Source organism: Candoia aspera, chromosome 3 (assembly GCF_035149785.1).
Source record: "Candoia aspera isolate rCanAsp1 chromosome 3, rCanAsp1.hap2, whole genome shotgun sequence".
Lineage (NCBI taxonomy): Eukaryota > Metazoa > Chordata > Lepidosauria > Squamata > Boidae > Candoia > Candoia aspera.
The window spans coordinates 204,509,098-204,529,863 of record NC_086155.1 but is presented as its reverse complement, the minus strand read 5'-3'; the positions used below and the strand labels follow the sequence as shown (position 1 = coordinate 204,529,863).

Here is a 20,766-nt window from a genome sequence, read left to right as displayed (position 1 = left end):
TCATAAACGAAGACTATTTTTAATTTATGTGTTTTTATCTTTATTATAAGGGTAGAAAAAAATCAGCTTAGTCGAAGAGACCAAAGCCCATGTCATCATCAGATTCTTCTGACTCTTCTTTCTTTTCTTCCTCTTTCTTCTCTTCAGCTACAAAACAATTAATAGTACAGCTTAAGCCATGTAGTGACATTTAATGCCACCCCAGATGACTCTTATGGACACATTGTGAATAAACAAACCATTCCACTCACCAGGAGCAGCACTACCAGCAGGGGCCCCTCCCCCAGCAGGAGCTGATGCAGCTGGAGCACCACCACCGACTCCTACATTGCAGATGAGGCTTCCAATGTCGATGTTGGTTAGAGCCTGGTCCCAAGTTAGAAAGTACCAGTGTTAGCATCTCTACCAAACAAGAGCCACACATTATGGCACAATCAGCGTTAGCTTTATAGAACAGTGCTTCTCAACCATGACACTTTAAGACAGGTGGACTTCACCTCCTAGAATTCTCCAGCCAGCCATGCTTAATTCTGGGAGTTGAAGCCCACCCATCTTAAAGTACAGTGTCAGGAGGTACCTCGGAGGTCATCTTGTCTAACTGCAGAACCGTTCTGGACAGATGCTCCTGACGCGTTCAGCTGCCTTCCCCACCTCCGTTTCCAGTCCGAAGGAAGGCCGGCTGTTCACCCTGGCTCATCCCACGAGTGCCAGCCGACCCCCGGGGCACCGCCCTTCCTTTGCACCGGCAACCCGGTTCCCCGGAGAGCATCTTCCAGGCCTTGAACGCGCCCAGGCCCAGGATACGGGAAGCGGCCGGGACGTTTCCTGCCTCGTTTTACCTTCGCGAAGAGGCCCGGCCAGAAAGGTTCCACGTTCACTCCCGCCGCTTTGATAAGAGCGTTGATTTTATCCTCCTGGAAGAGACACAAAGACGCCGCCGCGTTCAAGCCGCGCGCCCGCTCCGTCTTCGCGACCCTCCGGGCCCCGGCTCGGGACAGAGGCGCCGGCGGGAAGGGGAAGCGGGGCGACCGAGCCACACGGCGGGCTGTGGCCGCGGAAGCGCACGGGGCCCCCCGCCCCACCAGGCCCGCCTCGCGTCGTAGCCCGGCCTCCCCGCGGAAAGCCGCCCGGACTACGGCCCCGCTCCTCGAGGGGGCCGCGCTGCGCGATCGCCACTAGCGGCGCCCCAGGTCCGAGTTCGCCCCGCGCGCGACACGCGAGCCCCGCCACGAGGCCCTCACCGTGACGGTGACCTCGTCGTCGTGCAGAATGAGGGCGGAGTAGATGCAGGCGAGCTCGGAGACGGAGGCCATGGCGGGGAGGCGGGGGCGCGCGGTGCCAGTCGCCGGGGATGCGGCCTTAGCTTCGGCTGAAGGACGCAGCACCTTCTGCGCGACGACAAGCAGGACTGAGAGGGGGAACCGGCCCGGCCCGGCGCTTATAAGCTGCCCAGCAGCCAATCACGAGCCGCTTCGGTCGGAGCGCCGCCAATGGCGCGGGAGGCGAAAGGCACGGGCCAATCCGGCTCGGCTCGGCTTTGGCCTAGACTCCCGCGAGAACTGGGAAAGCCGATCCCCGCGAGTAGTGTTCCCTGGTGAGAGAGGGACGCGAGCCAATCAGCGAGGGCGATGTTGCTCCGGGCCGCTGAGGCCTTCTGAAGCCTGGGCTTCTGTGGAGCTCCTTCGATCAACCTATCCAAAAGAAACTAGGCAAAATGGAGCCGCGTCTCCGGTACCCCAAATCAACCTGACAGGGATAACAGAAAACGAAGGCTATTCCGGGCCTATGGCGCCGTCTTCCTCAATCGGGAGTCCTCCAGGCGGAGGGACTGGGCTTGAACTTCCATAACCCCACGCGCTCAGGAAGCATGGGCGGCAGCGCTCCCCTCTTCCGGAGGAAGCCGTTTCTTGGCCGGAAATCAGAGAGAAAAAGTGTAGAGACGCCTGATCGCGAGGAAAAACTTCTGGTTCCCCACCCATGAGCTACTCCCGCTTCCTCTTTCCGGCTGACGCTATTGGGGCGCCGGAAGAAGCTGTCGGGCGGGAAAAAGGCGCGGGCGCCCCTTGAATCACGGCAGGGGGAGACGGGAGTTGCAGTCCGAAGCCATCCCGGCAGTGCTGATGGGCCCTCCGCAGTCCTTGTAGGCCACGTGGGGCTACCGGGTCTGGGCCGAGAAAACCTCGGTGGCCGCTAGAGGGCAGCAGCCAGACACGGAAGACGCCTGCTCTGGGCTGCTGCCACCTGTCGGGCATCCGAGTCGGTGCAGCCCAGATCCTGTTAATCCTGATGTTGCGTAGCTGGCCTTGTGTATTAATTAGTTAATGTGTTTCAGACATGCTAGCTGGGGAATTCTGGGAGTAGAAGTCCACACCTCCCAAAGTGGCCAAGTTCAAAAAACACTGAGTTAATGTTGAGCAGGTGTGTAAGTCCCTTAGGGACTGAAACACACCAAGGAACCCTCACATTTCCACCTCTTTAACGGGTAGGAACGCAGCACTCTTTGCAAACCTGTACGTACCTAGCCACGTGCCTTCCTGCATTTTGATTATTTGTTGGCTCTTAAGAGATTGATAAAGGCTCATGCTTCCGATGCACGTAGCAATTCGGTCCCATCATGCCAGTGTTGTGTGATCAAAGACTGAGGTCACCTGCCTGCCTTGCTCCAAGAGCCACTTGCTTTCTGTGTGATTTGCCTAATAAACATACATATTTTTCTTTATTAATCAAATTTGCGTGCTGCCAAAATCACAAGACTTTCAGCAGCTAACAAGGTTTAAAAATGTAATAAAGTACAAAAAGATTAAGACTGTTATACTGGACTCATCTTTGGAGGAGGAGGAAGTACAGCCAGGGGTTTCTAGGGGTAGTAGTCCTGGAGGGAGAGAGTCCAGCAATGTTGAAACCAATTAACTCCACTCTGGTTGAGGCAGATCCAGCAAATTCCCAGGACACCCTGCCTGGATCCGCGAGAGCCTCTCGGACTCTGAGGTTCACCCACCCACTCCCAAGCAGAGGGTGCTTTAAAGATACAACAGAAGGATGAGCTCTGCAGGTCAGATAGATTGGCCAAGACCAGGCAGGGAGGAGAGCAGACTCCAACGAGTCATGAACCACAGCTGTGCTTCTGGGTGGCGGCTCAGTGTGGCTTATTTATTGGCCTCCCTCCAGGAGAGAGAACACCAAGAACAACTTTTCAGGCCTCAGCTCTGTCATGTTTATCTTGCCCGTGCCTCTCTTTGAACTCCACATTCCACCTCACCATGCCTCTTGTCTTCTCCCTTGGATTTGTTGTTTGTTTATTGGATTCCTGTTCTCAACCCGTGCCAAGCCTTGACTACGTTACAGCTGCCGTCTTTAGCTTTGTGGGGAAAGGACTCTTTCCTTATAAAAGTTTTGCCTGAGTTTGCGTCTCCCTGGACTGTGGCACGTACCGAGCTTGCCATCTTGTTGGCTGGCAGCCAGCATTGCCAGCAAAGAAAAAAGACACATAAAACCCAACCAAACTATGTAGCGTCAGGCCACAAAAGCCCTCTGGAAAAGCTCCATCTTCAGTGTTTTCTGGAAGGTGGGCAACAGTGGAAGTCATTCCTGAGGGCCAGTCCTATCGCTGAAAAACGCTTCCGGGCGTTGGCTCCTGTGGTCCCCCAAATTAGGGGACAACCAGTTGCTTCTCCCAGCATGAACTAGTGGTCAGGCTGACTGTTGGGGAGATGTGGTCCTGCAGAAAACCAGGCGCCAAGCCGTAAAGGGTTTCATAGGTTAATACCAGCACTTTGACTTGCCCTTGGAAGCTAATAGGAAGCCATGCAGGGCCTGCAAAACAATGTGTAATATGTGCCCAAGAGTCTTGCCTTGTTTCGCCTCTCATGCTTGGTCAAACTCAGTCTTTGTTGTCCTCTACTGGCACTCCAGGTGTTGTTCTGCCCCTTCATCTCCCAAAGCTCCTCAAAGAGCCAACTGGGATCAGCCAACAGAGAGACGCTGCTCAGGAGCAACTTTTTCAAGGACTTGAGATGCCACCTTGTGCCAGCAGTGAGTCAGGCCTCAACCCACCCACAAGATCATCAAGGAAATCTCCTGAAAACCAGATGGGTCCATATGGTGTCCGGGGTGGACTAACTGAATGGGCATAGTCCTACGGAGGAAATGAGTGGCAGTCAATAGCATCTGGACCAGGGAGTGAGCTGTCCACCACAAATGGCAGATTCCACATCCAGATCACAAAGCAAGTGCTTGGAGGCAAAGGCCAGATCTAAACTTATGTGAGTCAGAGCCAAGGTAACTTGGGACAAAAACACAGTTGCCATTGAAGCCATGAACTCCTGAGCTCTACTAGACCCAGCTCTGTCTACCTAGAGATTGACGTTCTACTAGATTCAGCTCTATCTACCCTAGAGATTGAAGACTTGTGGAGGGTCTCCACCAGCAAGCTGGCAATCAGGTGTATGTATTATTATATTGGTTTTAATGATGTTACCATGGAAGTTTAAATTGGCTACCTGTTTTATTGGATTGCTGTCTCTTCAATTCAGCATTATATAAACAGAATTAATGAATTTCTGTACCAAAGAAGGGGTGCAAGGGCATGAGCAAATTAACGAATCACCAGAGAAACTCCTCAGAGAAGGGAAGTTTTGCCGAAGAGCCCACAAAGTGGAATAGAACTATATTTGGCAAGGGAAACACCAAATGAGCAGGCAGGGGAACCTGGGATCAGATGATTTACATAAGATGGATCATGGGAGAGAGCAATAGAATGAATGGAGGTGATTTTCCTTTGTGTTACGGACTACGGCAAGACCTTTGATGGTACAGAACGTGCTGACCTGTGGGACAATTAAAGGCTAATGGATGTGCCAGAATGAATTGGTTGTTCTTTTGAGAAAACCTTACAATGAGCGCGACTTAAGAAGTGAATCTGGAGAAACAGAGGGGTTCAGAATAGGGAAGTACGGAAGGTGGGTGCATACTGTCGCCATATTGAACTTCTATGGCATATATATTGCAAAGATAATAGGACTGTAAGAAACGGCAGCTAGAATCAAACTAGGATACTGAAACCCTAACTTGAGATATACAGATGACATGATTTTGTTAGCTAAAAATAATGGTGAAAGTCATTAGGAAAGTAAAAATGGGAAGTGAAAAATGTGGGTTAGTGTTAAATATTTAAAAGACATGAGTAATGTCAACCAGCATGCTTAGAGAACTCCCAGCTCAGGGTAAAGAAATGAAGATGGTAGTAATTTTGCTTTCTGGACTCAAGACGGCCATTATGCTGGAGAGGTAAAGTGAAGATTAATTCTAGGAAGCAAATGACAGACTGAGGCAAGATCGTACACGCTAAGGGTATTTCAGTAAGATCAGAATTTTACACAGTAGTTTTCCCAGCGATGTTACACTGAGAAGGAATGAGAGAAAGATTGACCCTTCCAAATTATGGATTTGGAGATGTGTAAGAGCACCAGGGGTTGCAAGAAGGGTTGGTCAATCGTTCAGCCCTGGGCTAAAAAGCTTAAGTGCTCAGTTGTGGCCATAATCATCCAACGGAAACTAACTCATCCTTTGGGCATGGAATGCAGCTGGATGCTGGACTAGAAAAAATGTGCATGCTTCGCATGGTTAAAGGACTAGCAGGGGATGAAGGGCTCAAAGAGATTCCTGGAATGGGTTTGGAAGAGGTACAGGATATTCATCAAAATAGGTTGGGATAGCAATTGATTGTCTGGGCTTTTGTCTCTGTGAGTCTACCTGGTCTGTATGTTTTCTGTATTAATAAAAATAATATTATGGGAAAACCTTGATGGACGGAAGCCACAAGGACACGTTAGGACATGGATTGGTAGACACCTCTGGAATCGTTTTCCTCTTCTCCCACCAGACATCAGCCAGCAGGAAACCACAAAGTGCTCTTCTTGAAGTGAGATACGGCTGTGAGAGGAGGCAGGATTTGGCAGACAACCAAAGTAGCAGATTTAGCTTTCTGTCAAAATTCATTCTGTTTTGGCAAATGTTTTGAGTGGGTATGTTCAAAGAGAGCCCATCAGCTTTGTTGACTGAGTTTCAGACTCCTTTAGGACATGGGATTAGTGCTGTTCCAGGCGAGTGCTAAATGCTGTTTAAAAGCAGCCTGAACAGCTGAAAGGTACAGGATAGAGAGCTGTGCTGCGAAACAACTCCAAGAGGGCTGGCCCCATCTCCTGCTCCACCATGGAGCTCCTCCACCTTTGCTGAGGGTTAAACCAGCAGTAGAAGGGATGGTTCATGGCTATTCAGGCATCAGGCAGAACAGCCATGGAAGGTAGTGCCCAGAGACTGCAGGAGTGGGGTAGGGCCTCTGCCCCTCAAGCAGCCTCCTCCTGTCTGATCCCACCCCATAAGGGTCACCTCCCTGTCCAAAGACAGAATACTTAGTGGAGGGTAGCAGATTGTACCCATGGCAAATCCTGGGTTAAGATGGTCACTTCATGAGGAAATGAGCCAGTTTGGTTTAGTGGTTGAGGCAATGGGCTAGAAAGTGGGAGCTTGTGAGTTCTAGTTCCGCCATAGGCATGAAAGCCAGCTGGGGGACCTTGGGCCAGTCCCTCTCTCTCAGCCCAAGAGCCAATCAGGCGTGGTAGGAGAGTTCTAGTCCCGCCTTAGGCGTGAAAGCCCGCTGGGTGACCTTGGGCCAGTCCCTCTCTCTCAGCCCAAGAGCCAATCAGGCGTGGTAGGAGAGTTCTAGTCCCGCCTTAGGCGTGAAAGCCCGCTGGGTGACCTTGGGCCAGTCCCTCTCTCTCAGCCCAAGAGCCAATCAGGCGTGGTAGGAGAGTTCTAGTCCCGCCTTAGGCGTGAAAGCCGGCTGGGTGAGCTTGGGCCGGTCCCTCTCTCTCAGCCCAAGAGCCATCAGGCGTGGTAGGAGAGTTCTAGTCCCGCCCTAGGCGTGAAAGCCGGCTGGGTGACCTTGTGCCGGTCCCTCTCTCTCAGCCCAAGAGCCAATCAGGCGTGGTAGGAGAGTTCTAGTCCCACCTTAGGCATGAAAGCCAGCTGGGAGACCTTGGGCCAGTCCCTCTCTCTCAGCCCAAGAGCCATCAGGTGTGGTAGGAGAGTTCTAGTCCCGCCTTAGGTATGAAAGCCAGCTGGGTGACCTTGGGCCAGTCCCTCTCTCTCAGCCCAAGAGCCAATCAGGCGTGGTAGGAGAGTTCTAGTCCCGCCTTGGGCATGAAAGCCGGCTGGGTGACCTTGGGCCAGTCAATGTCTCTCTCAGCCCAACTCACCCCACAGGGTGGTTGTTGTGGGGAAAATAGGAGGAGGAAGGAGAATTTGGTATGTTCCCCACCTTGAGTTATTTATGAAAAAAATAATGAAGGTGGGATAGAAAATCAATCAATCAATGAATAAAGCAAAGCTGGGGGGGGGGGAAGCTTTGCTGGGACATTTTAATGCTACAGTGTGGATGAATTTGGAATGGCTTCCGATTTGTTTAAAGAGTCCATGAAAATGGTGATTGGAAAAATACCATTATTCCTTTATCCAAAGGGAAATGTTGGGAGCCTGGATGAAAGCGCTGCAGGGGAATGAGCTTGTCATGCTGGGGAAGGTGGTCGGCAGATCTCTAATCAAATTGCTATGAGAAACGGCAATAAGCAAAATTGTGGAAGCGTGTCGAGACTTTTCTGCTGGGCAGCGCGCGTCCAGATTTTTGTTCTTCCACAGCTCGTTGAGACATAAATGAATATGGAACTTTATTGTGCAGGATAGGAACAGCATTGACACCTTTGAGCTTTGATATTGGAGAAGAAGTACCATGGACAGCCAAGAAAACAAACCGATGGACCATTGAACAAATCAACCCGGAGTTCTCACTGGAGGCACAAGTGACCCGGCTCAAATTATCCTACCTTGGGCACATCATGCGAAGACCCAGCTCCCTGGAGAAGGCTCTGAGGCTGGGAAAGGTGGAAGGAAAGAGGAGAAGAGGATGACCAGCAGCAGGGTGGAGGGACTCCGATACGGTGGTGACGGGTGCACCTGTAGAAGAGCTGAAGGACCAGGTTAGGGACAGATCCTCATGGAGAAAGTCTACATGGTTGCTAGAAGTCAAAAACAACTTGATGGCACATAATCAATTGTACCTATGTTGATTTAGAGAAAGCTTATGATAGAATAGCTTTGAATTATGGAATGTTTTTATCAAATAAGATTCTACACTGAGCAAGAATAATGTAACGGTTAATGTATTTATAGATAAATGTGGAAGGAATGCTTGTGGAGATATTTGAGGTGCTCGGTTGGATGCAGAAATATAAGTACATTTTTGTCTGCAAGTGACACTGTGTTATTGACAGAGAACTAAAATGATATGCAATGAATATGAGATCAATTGTTTGGGACTTCTGGTTGGGATAATGGCGGCTTGAGCTGGTTTTTTCCGCTGTCTGTGGACTGACCTGTCAGAGCGGCTTTTTTTCTTGGGCTCAGGCAGGCTTCCTTGGAGCCCAGAAGCATTCTCTAGATTAAGGAGAACCCCAGGAATCACCCCATGTGTTCTCCAGACGGCTGGTCACAGCCAGAAGATTGCAAAACGGTGTTTCGCGATTGACTGGTAAGCGATCCCCTGGGAGGCGGGGCCGTCATATTCTTCCCAAGCTGAAGCCATAATGGACCTTAAAGCTGCCCACCCCATTTCTACAGCACTAAGGTTTTTTTGTTTGAATTTTACCAGAGAGGCTTTCTACAACAAAGAAATGTGGAATCTCTTGGTGACTCTCAGTATTTTTGAAAATTATTAACTTGGTAATTTGGCTTTTTATATATAATTTGTTAAATTGAGATTTAAGAATTTTGTTTCTTATTGCTTTTTTTTAATTAAAGTGATTTTTGAGGAATATAAAACTTTCTCTTTGTTGAATCTGCAGATTGGAGTTCTGATCTATTTGCTTTTACTTTGTTTATTTATTTATTTATCAAATATTATTACTGCCCATCTCCCCCCCAAAGGAGGGACTCTGGGCAGTTTACAAAAACAGAATTAAAATTCAGTATCAATATAAATACCACAATAAATATACAATGAGTAAAGTATAATAAAATATAGTAAAATCCCAATGGCTAAAAGTTGTGTTTCAGTCTGTGAGTAAAAATCATCCTAGCACACTAGCCATCCCCACGAATGGCTGTTACCAACCTGCTCCAGGCATGATGACAAAACCAAGTCTTTAGCTTTTTGCATAAGTCCAGGAGCAAGGGGGCTTGTCTCACCTCTGGGGGAAGGATGTTCCATAGGGCGGGAGCTACTGCAGAGAAGGCCCATTTCCTGGACCCCATCAGATGGAATTCGTTTATGGATGGGTTCAGTAGCATGACCTCTCTGCATGACTTTCCCATGGGAATGCTGTTCGTTGTTACTTTTATTTTCCTGATTGGCCACACCGGAGGTAAAAAGGCTGGAGAGAGTGTTCAGTTACAGCGTTAATGACTTTACCTTCCTGAGGCACTAGAGGGCGCCATAGTCTTTCTTACTCTTAAGAAATATGGAGGAAACTAATTTGATATTTAAAGATCTCTACAATGCTGTTATTCAAGTCTTGGAGCATTTCTCAGAATTTGTGGAGTCCAAATTATCACAAGAACCAAGAGAAACTGATAAGGCTGAAAACTACCTTAAGAGGAAAGTGGTTTCTCCAAAGAAAAAGATGAGAATACATGACTTGCATTTAAATAGTCAAAGGAAAATTGAGTTGTCAAAAGTTGGAAGATAAGAAGACAGTGTTGCCATTACACCATGATCAAGAAAGAAAATTAAACTCTAGAGGCTGGAAGATTTTGGACAAATATTTGGGCTTTTTAAAGCAGGTTGTAGAATTTGAAACTTCAGCAAAGGATCGTTACCTTGTCATGGTGCTGGAGCTTGAGCACCTCAATGATGCCATGAGCTGAACCGTGAAGGGCCACCCAAGACGGGAAGGTCATGACAGAGAGGTCAGACTAAATGCGATCCCTGGGGAAGGTAATGGCAACCCACCCCAGTATTCTTGCCGTGAAAACTCAATGGATCAGTACAACCAGAGATACGTCAGTATACCGTCGGAAGATGAGACCCCCAGGTCGGAAGATGGTCAAAATGCTACTGGGGAGGAACAGAGGATGAGCTCAACTAGTCCCAGACGTGATGACGCAGCTAGCTCAAAGCTGAAAGGACGGCTAGCGGCCGATGGTGCTGGTGGTGAACGGCGAATCCGATGTTCTAAGGATCAACACGCCATTGGAACCTGGAATGTAAGATCTATGAGCCAGGGCAAATTGGATGTGGTTATTGGTGACATGTCAAGATTAAAGATAGACATTTTGGGCATCAGTGAACTGAAATGGACTGGAATGGGCCACTTCACATCAAATGACTACCAGATCTACTACTGTGGACAAGAAGACCACAGAAGAAATGGAGTAGCCTTCATAATGAATAGTAAAGTGGCTAAAGCAGTGCTTGGATACAATCCAAAAAACGACAGAATGATCTCAATTCAAATTCAGGGCAAGCCATCTAACATCACAGTGATCCAGATATACGCCCCAACCACAGATGCTGAAGAAGCTGAAGTAGAGCAGTTCTATGAGGATCTGCAGCACCTACTGGACAACACACCTAAAAGAGATGTTATTTTCATCACAGGAGACTGGAATGCTAAGGTGGGCAGTCAAGTGACACCTGGAATTACAGGTAAGCATGGCCTGGGAGAACAAAACCAAGCAGGACATAGGCTGATAGAATTTTGCCAAGACGACTCACTCTGCATAACAAACACTCTCTTCCAACAACCTAAGAGACGGCTTTATACATGGACTTCACCAGATGGACGACACCGAAATCAGATTGACTACATCCTTTGCAGCCAAAGATGGCGGACATCTATACAGTCAGTAAAAAGAAGACCTGGAGCTGACTGTAGTTCAGATCATGAACTTCTTATTGCACAATTTAGAATCAGACTAAAGAGATTAGGGAAGACCCACAGATCAGCTAGATATGAGCTCACTAATATTCCTAAGGAATATGCAGTGGAGGTGAAGAATAGATTTAAGGGACTAGATTTAGTAGATAGGGTCCCGGAAGAACTCTGGACAGAAGTTCGCAACATTGTTCAGGAGGCGGCAACAAAATACATCAAAAGGCAACAGTGATAGGGGGACATATGCCCAATTAAATGCAGAATTCCAGAGGTTAGCCAGAAGAGATAAGGAATTATTTTTAAACAAGCAATGCGTGGAAGTGGAAGAAGACAATAGAATAGGAAGGACAAGAGACCTCTTCCAGAAAATTAGAAACATCGGAGGTAAATTCCAGGCCAAAATGGGTATGATCAAAAGCAAAGATGGCAAGGACCTAACAGAAGAAGAAAAGATCAAGAAAAGGTGGCAAGAATATACAGAAGACCTGCATAGGAAGGATAACAATATCGGGGATAGCTTTGACGGTGTGGTCAGTGAGCTAGAGCCAGACAACCCTGAAGAGTGAGGTTGAATGGGCCTTAAGAAGCATTGCTAATAACAAGGCAGCAGGAGACGACGGCATCCCAGCTGAACTGTTCAAAATCTTGCGAGATGATGCTGTCAAGGTAATGCATGCTATATGCCAGCAAATTTGGAAAACACAAGAATGGCCATCAGATTGGAAAAAATCAACTTATATCCCCATACCAAAAAAGGGAAACACTAAAGAATGTTCAAACTATCGAACAGTGGCACTCATCTCACATGCCAGTAAGGTAATGCTCAAGATCCTGCAAGGTAGACTTCAGCAGTTCATAGAGAGAGAATTGCCAGATGTACAAGCTGGGTTTAGAAAAGGCAGAGGAACTAGAGACCAAATTGCCAATATCCACTGGATAATGGAAAAAGCCAGGGAGTTTCAGAAAAACATGTATTTCTGTTTTATTGACTATTCTAAAGCCTTTGACTGTGTGGACCATAACAAATTGTGGCAAGTTCTTAGTGGTATGGGGATACCAAGTCATCTTGTCTGCCTCCTGAAGAATCTGTATAACGACCAAGTAGCAACAGTAAGAACAGACCACGGAACAACGGACTGGTTTAAGATTGGGAAAGGAGTACGGCAGGGCTGTATCCTCTCACCCTACCTATTCAACTTGTATGCAGAACACATCATGCGACAAGCTGGGCTTGAGGAATCTAAGGCTGGAGTTAAAATCTCTGGAAGAAACATTAACAATCTCAGATATGCAGATGATACCACTTTGATGGCTGAAAGCGAAGAGGAACTGAGGAGCCTTATGATGAAGGTGAAAGAAGAAAGTGCAAAAGCTGGCTTGCAGCTAAACCTCAAAAAAACCAAGATTATGGCAACCAGCTTGATTGATAACTGGCAAATAGAGGGAGAACATGTAGAAGCAGTGAAAGACTTTGTATTTCTAGGTGCGAAGATTACTGCGGATGCTGACTGCAGTCAGGAAATCAGAAGACGCTTAATCCTTGGGAGAAGAGCAATGACCAATCTCGATAAAATAGTTAAGAGCAGAGACATCACACTGACAACAAAGGCCCGCATAGTTAAAGCAATGGTGTTCCCCGTAGTAACATATGGCTGCGAGAGCTGGACCATAAGGAAGGCTGAGAGAAGGAAGATCGATGCTTTTGAACTGTGGTGTTGGAGGAAAATGCTGAGAGTGCCTTGGACTGCAAGAAGATCAAACCAGTCCATCCTCCAGGAAATAAAGCCAGACTGCTCACTTGAGGGAATGATATTAAAGGCAAAACTGAAATACTTTGGCCACATAATGAGAAGACAGGACACCCTGGAGAAGATGCTGATGCTGGGGAGAGTGGAAGGCAAAAGGAAGAGGGGCCGACCAAGGGCAAGGTGGATGGATGATATTCTAGAGGTGACGGACCCGTCCCTGGGGGAGCTGGGGGTGTTGACGACCGACAGGAAGCTCTGGTGTGGGCTGGTCCATGAAGCCACGAAGAGTCAGAAGCGACTAAACGAATAAACAACAAAAAGAATTTGAAATTGACAAGAAAGCTCTGTACTTAATAAGGAGACATGTAAATGCCTTGGTTTACCTTGAAGTGGGATAATTGTCTAAATGTGCTTATCAGGATGGTTTCTTAAAGATTTGGATAAATGGTTATGCTGTTTTCAAAATTCTTACATTTTTGGTAAATGCCTAGGTTATTGTTTAAATGTGGTTATCAGGATGGTTTTTTAAGGCTTTAGATAAATGTTTATGCTGTTTGGATAATTTTTATATTTTTGGTTAATATTGGTTTAGTTGGCAGATAGGAGTAAATTATAGTGAAGAACGGTAGTGTTTCTTACTGTAACTGGTTCGAAATTATGTTTGAAGGGTTTTATGTTTTTCTTTAATTGGGTGGGTACTTTTGCTTCAGAAGGGAATGTAATAATGAGAATTTAAATGATTTCTAGAAATAATGTTTACTATAATATGAATTGGAGTAAGAGATTCATATTGATTCATGTCTATCTTTGTTATAGAAAGTCAGAAATCACTTTGCAGTAGTTTGTTTTGTGTTTTTTCGCACCTGTTTAGTTCTGTTGCTTTTTCTTTGTAGGCTTCTTTGTTTCAATCTTTTTAGTTTTTATGTATATTTTGAAAAAGCTTTAATAGTTTCCAAAAAAAAAGAGAGAGAGAGAGAGAGACCAATTGTGTGATGCAACCTGCAGAACGGATCTAAAAATTAATGGATCAAAGGCCAGGGTTGCTCTGTCTGACAGGGAACATGCCGTGAATGATTTACAAGTTTATTTATAAAACTTATACACTACTTTAATTGCAAAAGCTCTAAATGGGGTACGAAAACAACCAGACAGACAAAACTCTGCCTTGCAGACTGAGTCTTCCGCCTGTAAATTCCAAGCCAGTGTTTCTCAACCGTGGCAACTCGAAGATGGGTGGACTTCAACTCCCAGAATTCCCCAGCCAGCCGGGCTGGCTGGGGAATTCTGGGAGTTGAAGTCCACCCATCTTCGAGTTGCCAGGTTGAGTTCCAAGCGTCCATTCATTTGGTTTCAAAAGCCGCCACGTGCTTCAGCGCCCGTCTTAGGCACGTTTGTCGCAATTCGTTGACTTCTGTTTCTTCGCGTGACAAGCGGGCCACGTCCTCACCTGCTGTGTCTTGCAACCCGCCTCCCCCCCAACCCCTGGACATGTTCCGTAACTCGGGGAAAGGGCCCCCCAACAGCCTCGTGGTGGGGGAGGAAGAGGGTCTGGGGAGAGAGGAGCGAGCGGCTGCGGCGGCGGGTGCTCGTGAGCGCGACACTCAGGGGGGCTCGCAGAGGGGTGCAGAGACACCCGCGTTCAGACAAGATGCTAGTCTCGGGTTAGAGAACGCCGTTGCCCAGCCGAGGGTTCCCAGAGGGGCTACGCCCAGCCCAGTAAACCACCAGGTTCTGCCCGGCTCTGCCCAGCCCGGCAGGACAACGGCCGAACCAAGGCCGCCCGGCCTCCTCTCGGCCCGGCACGTGGGAACCGGCTCGCGGGCCTCTTCGGCGCCCGCCTCGTCCCCGGCAGGACGCCGCGCTCCGGCGGAGATGCCCGGGAGCCCCGGCCGGAGCCCGCCCGCGGGGCCAGGCAGGCCGAGCCCGGACGCCCGGCTGGCGGCTCCCCGCGGGCCCCCCGGAGCTGCGGCTGCGGCTGCCTTCAGCGTGGGGCGGCCGCAGGGAGGGCGGCCCCAGCGCCAGCCTCTCGGGGCGGAGGCGCGGGCGGAGGCGGGTTTCCTTTCTTTTGGCCGCCGCCGCCGCCGCCGCCTGGCCTCCCGCGCCGCTCGCCTCCGACGCAGCCCGGCGCTCGGCCGCCATGTACCCGGCCGGGGGAGCCGCCCCCGGGGCCGCCGCGGGGCCCGGTGAGTCAGCGCGGGCGGGCGGCAGGGCGGGCGGCAGGGCGGGCGAGGCGCCCGGCGGGCAGGCCCGAGGGGAGCCGGCGCTTGGCCGGGCCGCGGCCGCCGGGCGCCGCCTCCCGCGCCGGGACGGGCTCCGCTTCGGAGGCTCGCGGGCCGCGGGGGTCGGACCGGCTCCGCTCCGGCCTGGGCGGCGCGCGGGAAAGAGGCCCGGCGCCCCCCGGCGACCCGGCCAGATGCGGGGAGAGGGGCCTTCCCCGGGAGGGCCCCCCGGGCCAGGGACGGAGCGCGGCCGGGCCCAGCCCCGCGGCGGGGCCACCCGGCGGCGGCCGGGCCCGGACAGCCTTCTTGGCTGGCCCGGGGAAGATGCCCGGAGGCCGGGGGGGGGGGGGGCGGGGGGCGCTGCGCGTCCCTGAACGTGAGGAAGGGCCTCGGGGCCCGGGCAGCCCCCCGGGTCGCGGCTCTGACGACGCACCCTTGGAGAAGCGCCTCTGCGAAAGGCGCTCGCCTCGCGCCGCCCCAAACGATCGGCCTGAGGTGACCGTTGGGAGGCCGTCCGGAGTGTTTGTCTTCATGAAACGGGGAAGGCGCCGCGGTTCAGCCGGCGGAGTTCCCCGGGTGACAAACGCTCCGGGTCGGCTAAGCCAGCCAGGAGGGGGGGGGTCTTCGCCGGCGGAAGGCGCTCCCGCCACAACACCGGGTGCTGAATAATGCCTCGTCGTTATATTAGCGCCCCATCGTTCCTCCCTGCTCGAAGTCCTCCTCGGCGTGTTTAACTGCGCTTGACCGAGGCCGCCCGTCGGAGAAGTGCCCGCCTGCCTCCCCCGGTCTGTCCCTGGCGTGTCCCAGAGCAGTCACTGAGGACCGGCGAGTGGTTTTGGCCTTTGCACGAAACCCAAAGCCCTCTCCTAGGAGAGCAGCCTCGTCGCAGGAAAATGGCCTGGCCTTCCACCTGTGGGAACCCTTCTGGTTGCTAGGACCGGGTGGTGTTTTCCCTTGCAAAGGGAGCCATGGTTAGTTAGCATGGTTCTCCGGGTAGCCTAGCTTTCCCAGGATGCAGCTTCTCAAATTGTGGGTCACGGGGAGCATATTTCTCCTCCCCAAGCATGGGTGCTGTTGAGCGCATTCAGTACAAGTAGTCACCGTATTTTGTAAATCATCCTGCGGAGGTTGAATGCCTTCTGTCCGTCCTTACCATTCAAGGATGAAAAGCATTTGCTTTTCAGACATGAAAGAAAAGATGCTCCCAGAAGGAAAAAAAATAGATTTATTAGTTTTAGTTACTTTCTGCCTCTTTCTTTCCCACATTCTGCTGCTTTTAGAAAGGGTTGATGGTGGTTGTCTTCCAATGCCTCTGTATAACAATTATGGGATGACAAATATTATGCCATGGGAATTGTATGGGGATTGATACAATTATGTTAAAGAGGAATATTACTTCCTGTAGAGGTTGCTTTTGGAGATAGGGCATGGTTGACCCAGCACCAAACATCCAATCAGTGTTTTAGTTATTAGCCTTCCCTCAGCTGGTTGATGTTGCCCAACTTGAATGCTCTGGAATTGAAACTGAGATGGGGTCAGAGAAGAACAATTGGAGATGATCAAGGGATACTTTCAGCTTCCCTATGGCTGGTCTGTATGGCCAGGTTGTCCCAGCACAAGCATGGCTGCCAGCTTTGCCTCCTGGCCCACCACTGGACATGCTGGACAAGGCAAACAAGCTCAAAGGGGTCAAGTACAAGACTGAGTCAATAGAGGGAGGTTATAGGAAGGTTTGTCAATGGAAACCACAGGTCCTCAAAAACCTGCCCACAGAAAGGAAAATGATTGGTGGTGCTTGGCTTCCCAGCATGGGTGGGAGGAGTAAAGAAGCAGGGGAGTCCATCTGGGCAGAATACGGGTCATCGTTGTGAAAGAAGAGGAAGGGACTTCTTAAGGCGACTTAATTGATAGCTGGTGTGGGAAGCTAGGGAGATGATCTTGGAGAAGGAATCCAGAGGCCTTTAGGAAAACGTAGGTGCGGAAGAAACGTGTTAAATCCAGAGAGGTGGGAGAGTGTTACAAAGGAACTCAGACTAGCCCCCTCCCCTCCCAACTCCTTGGGTATAAGAGGGAGGGAAGGGAAGACATGGGCAGACTTGCAAGACTGTGTTGTTATAAAGTATAGTTCTAGTCCTTCAGAGTCTGTTTCCTGACTTGGTCTACCTTGAAGGTTTGACAGCTGGTTTCTAGCTTAAGGCTGCAAGGTGGAAAAGCCCTTCCCTACTTAAAAGGATGAGGAACTGTAACTCCCCAGATGTGTCACACTCCACATTGTCACTCACCATTGCCCATGCTAGCTAGGACAAGTGGGGGTCATGGTTGAGCAGTATCTGGAGGGCCATTGGTTTCCCACTCTTGAACACGTGGGTGATGGGCTGCCATTTGAAATTGACGAAGTGGTTTTTATGATAGAATTTCACAGATCATAGAGGTTGTGCCTTGAACCAAAGGCTATCTATTGAAATGATGGGCAGAAGACTTAGAAGAAAATACTTCCCACAACGTGATCTATGATTGTCATAAGATATAGTGATACTGTTGGATAGATGGCTTTAACAATCAGTTAGACATAAGGTGGATGAGGGCCACATGGACGCTGTTGTGTCAGGCACCGCTAAATATTAGCTACATTAGGTTGTCCAAGAGGTTGCTGGACCAGAGAATCTTATCTGTGGGGTCATTCTTACATTAAGCAGGAGTTGTTTAGCTTACCTTATATTGTAGCAACTTTTTTCCATTAGAATAACTGATTTGCTCTGTGGTCAGGCACCCCAAATTCTGTTCCCTTGGTGGTTGTAAATAACATCAGTGCCAGAGTTAGGGCAGGGCTCCTCCTTGATTCAAAGACAGTATTTTGCTGCTATATGAAATGAGTGTTTGGAACTCCGTTTAGTATGGCCTTCCAAAAGCAGTTTTTCAAACTTTCCATGCTGCAAAAATATAGGTTGTAGCCTGCACTTAATTGTCGCTGTTTTGGAATTGGAAACTATTGGGCATTGATACTACTGTGCAGTCATACTTTATACCTCAGACTTCATATAAAATTGTTATCAGCCTGGATCAATCTGCGGCAGGGTGAGGGCCTCTTCGTTGAAGGCTATGGACATAATCTATCATGTTGGTCCAGTAAGTATTGGTAGATAGAAGTTTTTTGACTTTCCAGTGTAGGGATGTCAGGGACAGACTGACCCAAAGTTCCCCTAGGGAGTTTCCATGGCTGAGAGGGAACTAGAAGATGGGAGACCAAGGGGCCACCAGGGCCACCCTTCACCACTGGACCACCTGGTTCTTGAGCTGAGTGACTGTTCCAAAGTCATGCCAGTCAGCTTCTGTGCCTGCAGATGGACAAAACCTGGTCTCCCTGCTCCCAGTCCAGCACCTTCACAACTACAGGTAGTCCTTGTTTAAAGATCACTCATTCAGTGACTGTTCGAACTTATGACGGCGCTGAATGTGTGGTAGTTACGACTGGACCTTGTACTTACAGCCATTGCAGAGTCCCCACAGTCACGTGATTGCGATTTGCAACCTTCCCCGCTGGCTTCCCACAAGCAGAGTCAACAGGGAAGCCAGCAGGAAGCTGTAAATCGTGATCACATGAGTCCTCACTTAACAACAGCAATTGGAGACTGCTGGAACTGATGTTGCTAAGTGGTGTGGCCATGTGGTTTTTCAGCTTATAACCATGTTGCTTAATGACAGAGTTTCTGGTCCTGGTTAGCATTGTGAAACAAGGACTACCTTTATACCACACTGGCTGTTGGGCTGAGATGGAAGGACAGGCCCAAAATCCTCTAGCCAGCCTAAGGGACAATTAGAGCCTGGGTCTTCCTGCTCCTTGTTCAGGACTAAACTGTTAGGCCATACTGGTTGCCTGTAGATGTGTGTGTGTACACACACCCAGAAAAATGGTTATGCCAATGCATGTGTTGCAATCTTGTTGGATGTAACTGAAAACAACCCTGCTAAAAATCTCTTTGTAGTCTTGTTCTGTAATGGCCCTGGGTGATCATCTAGGCTGCATTTTTCTTTTCACGGACTTGGGTCATAAGTTAGAAAAGCTTTCTGCCAAACCATAAATTTGACACAGGATTTGCTTTCTTAGCAGCTGCTTTTCAGAGTCCCTGCATGGTTGTTGCTTGACTGTGGCATTTTTGTGTGAGGAAACGCTTCAATAAAGCTTAACAAAACCTCAAATAGGATTTTGTGGTTGAAGAATTCCAGAAGTCAGCACTTTTAGTCTGTAACTGGGATTCTCAAAAGCTGGGCCATGAGGATCTCCCAAAAAGTAAGCGACAAATGTTGTTGAATGGATTGGCTTGGAGCATAAGCTTCTGAGTTGCACAGCGTTGTGCCCTGGACTGCTTGGTGTCTCAGGGTTGGCAGTGAAACCCTCTTTCTCGACATTTCTAGAGGACTTGCTCAATTGATGACGGTGGGTCACAGCCACCAGATTGCTGCCCATCTCCCCGAACCTTCCCCTGCACTGAGATAATTTTTCTAGTTCTGAAGTCCCAGGAAGAACAGAGCTGAACAGGGGTGTCTGCAGGGTACAGTCAAAAAAGTCAAGATGGTGGCTGTGGCGGTGCAATCAAAGCTCTGCCCATTTTTTATGTGTGTTGCGACTGCCATCTGGATCTTAAATATGGTGATACTTCAATTCAGAAACCAAAACAGTCCCTAGGGAAAACAGGTTGGAGACATTATGCGCTAAACATTCTTTTTTTTTTTTAACAAAAATTAAACTGAATATCTTTTTAAGTATTTTGTCTGAAAGATTAAAACATGCCCACCCTGTAATAGAGGTTCTACTAAAATTGTAACTGTTTTAAAACTTCAGGAATATCATGGTCTTCGAAGCGCACTATTATGAGTGTGAAGGATGTACCAATAAATAAAATACCTAGCATCTGGCTAAAGTGCTACCTAGACATATGAGAGGATCTGAAATTATGTTTTAAAGCTTAGACCTCTTTAAAAATTGCTAAGGAATTTGAATTCTTTTCCTCTTTTCCCTATGATTACTACTAGTGATAATCTTACTAATGTTGCTGCATTTGAAAATCAGTTGAGTTTTGGCAACATAGACGTAACTTGGTAATAGCGACTTGTCTTTATAGAAATATGGGATTTTCTATCTGCATGTGTTCTGGATTGCTAACCAGCATGAGAGGGCAGCCCCACTCTGAAGAGTCCTGAAGTTGGTATTCACTTGCTTTCTTTTGTTTTACGTACCACTCATGATACTTAGTTAAAACTTAAGATTTCCATCTCACAAGTAGAATAAATAGTAAGTTATTGATTGAATGAAGAATACCATCCATGAATGATGGTACTTTCTACAACTGGTAACTATGGTTATGCCTCCTTGGGTAGTTAATCTCAAATAGCAGGGAATGATTATTTTTAGGTGTGATTAGGTTTATATGATCATGTACATGATCATTTATATGATCATGTGATCAAACTCACTGGAAAAGACAGTTATGCTCGGAATGGTCAGCAGTAAAAGGAAACAAGGCTGCCAAAAAACACGGTGGATGGACACCGTCAAAGCTGACACCAGCCAGAGCATAAAACAACTATAAGAAGCCATACAAGATCGGAAAATGTGGAGAGAGCTGGTCCATAGAATCTCCAAGAATTGGACACGACGAAACGGGTAGCATCATCAGCATCATCAGGCTTATATACTTTGAATCTAGACAAGGGAGATAAAAGTTCTAGACATTTTGAAAATGGAAAAAATCCCCAGTTTTTCCTGCTTTTTTGGAAAAATAACTGGGGGGAAGAAATGGAAATATTTGCGGTACTTATGCTTCAGTACCATTCATAAGTATTATATACAGTTGTATATGAAATAATCATTGT

The 20,766-nt window shown here is 48.6% G+C and overlaps 2 protein-coding genes across 2 annotated transcripts in view; one reads left to right on the top strand and one right to left on the bottom strand.

Moving 5' to 3' along the window:
• Positions 1-16: 16 nt before the first annotated feature.
• On the bottom strand, positions 17-1,435 carry RPLP1 (ribosomal protein lateral stalk subunit P1). Its single transcript, XM_063299719.1, has 4 exons — positions 1,242-1,435; positions 840-914; positions 252-366; positions 17-147 (listed from the first exon to the last, which is right to left on the bottom strand). The coding sequence occupies exons 1-4, from the start codon at positions 1,311-1,313 to the stop codon at positions 68-70; spliced, it is 342 nt and encodes a 113-aa protein (XP_063155789.1). The 5' UTR covers positions 1,314-1,435; the 3' UTR covers positions 17-67.
• Positions 1,436-14,761: 13,326 nt separating this feature from the next.
• Positions 14,762-20,766, top strand: part of AGO2 (argonaute RISC catalytic component 2) — a 57,151-nt gene continuing 51,146 nt past the window's right edge. The window contains exon 1 of the mRNA XM_063299707.1: positions 14,762-14,859. Within this exon, the coding sequence (XP_063155777.1) occupies positions 14,814-14,859 (46 nt within the window). The 5' untranslated portion in view covers positions 14,762-14,813. The remainder of the gene's footprint in view (positions 14,860-20,766) is intronic.

What these genes read in the sequence shown, in the direction of transcription:
- RPLP1 (XM_063299719.1), bottom strand. Translation starts at nt 1,313, where the DNA reads ATGGCCTCCGTCTCCGAGCTCGCCTGCATCTACTCCGCCCTCATTCTG. An exon ending in ACGACGAGGTCACCGTCACG is followed by an intron (nt 915 to 1,241) that starts GTGAGGGCCTCG and finishes TGTCTCTTCCAG; the next exon opens with GAGGATAAAATCAACGCTCT. An exon ending in GGCCGGGCCTCTTCGCGAAG is followed by an intron (nt 367 to 839) that starts GTAAAACGAGGC and finishes ACTTGGGACCAG; the next exon opens with GCTCTAACCAACATCGACAT.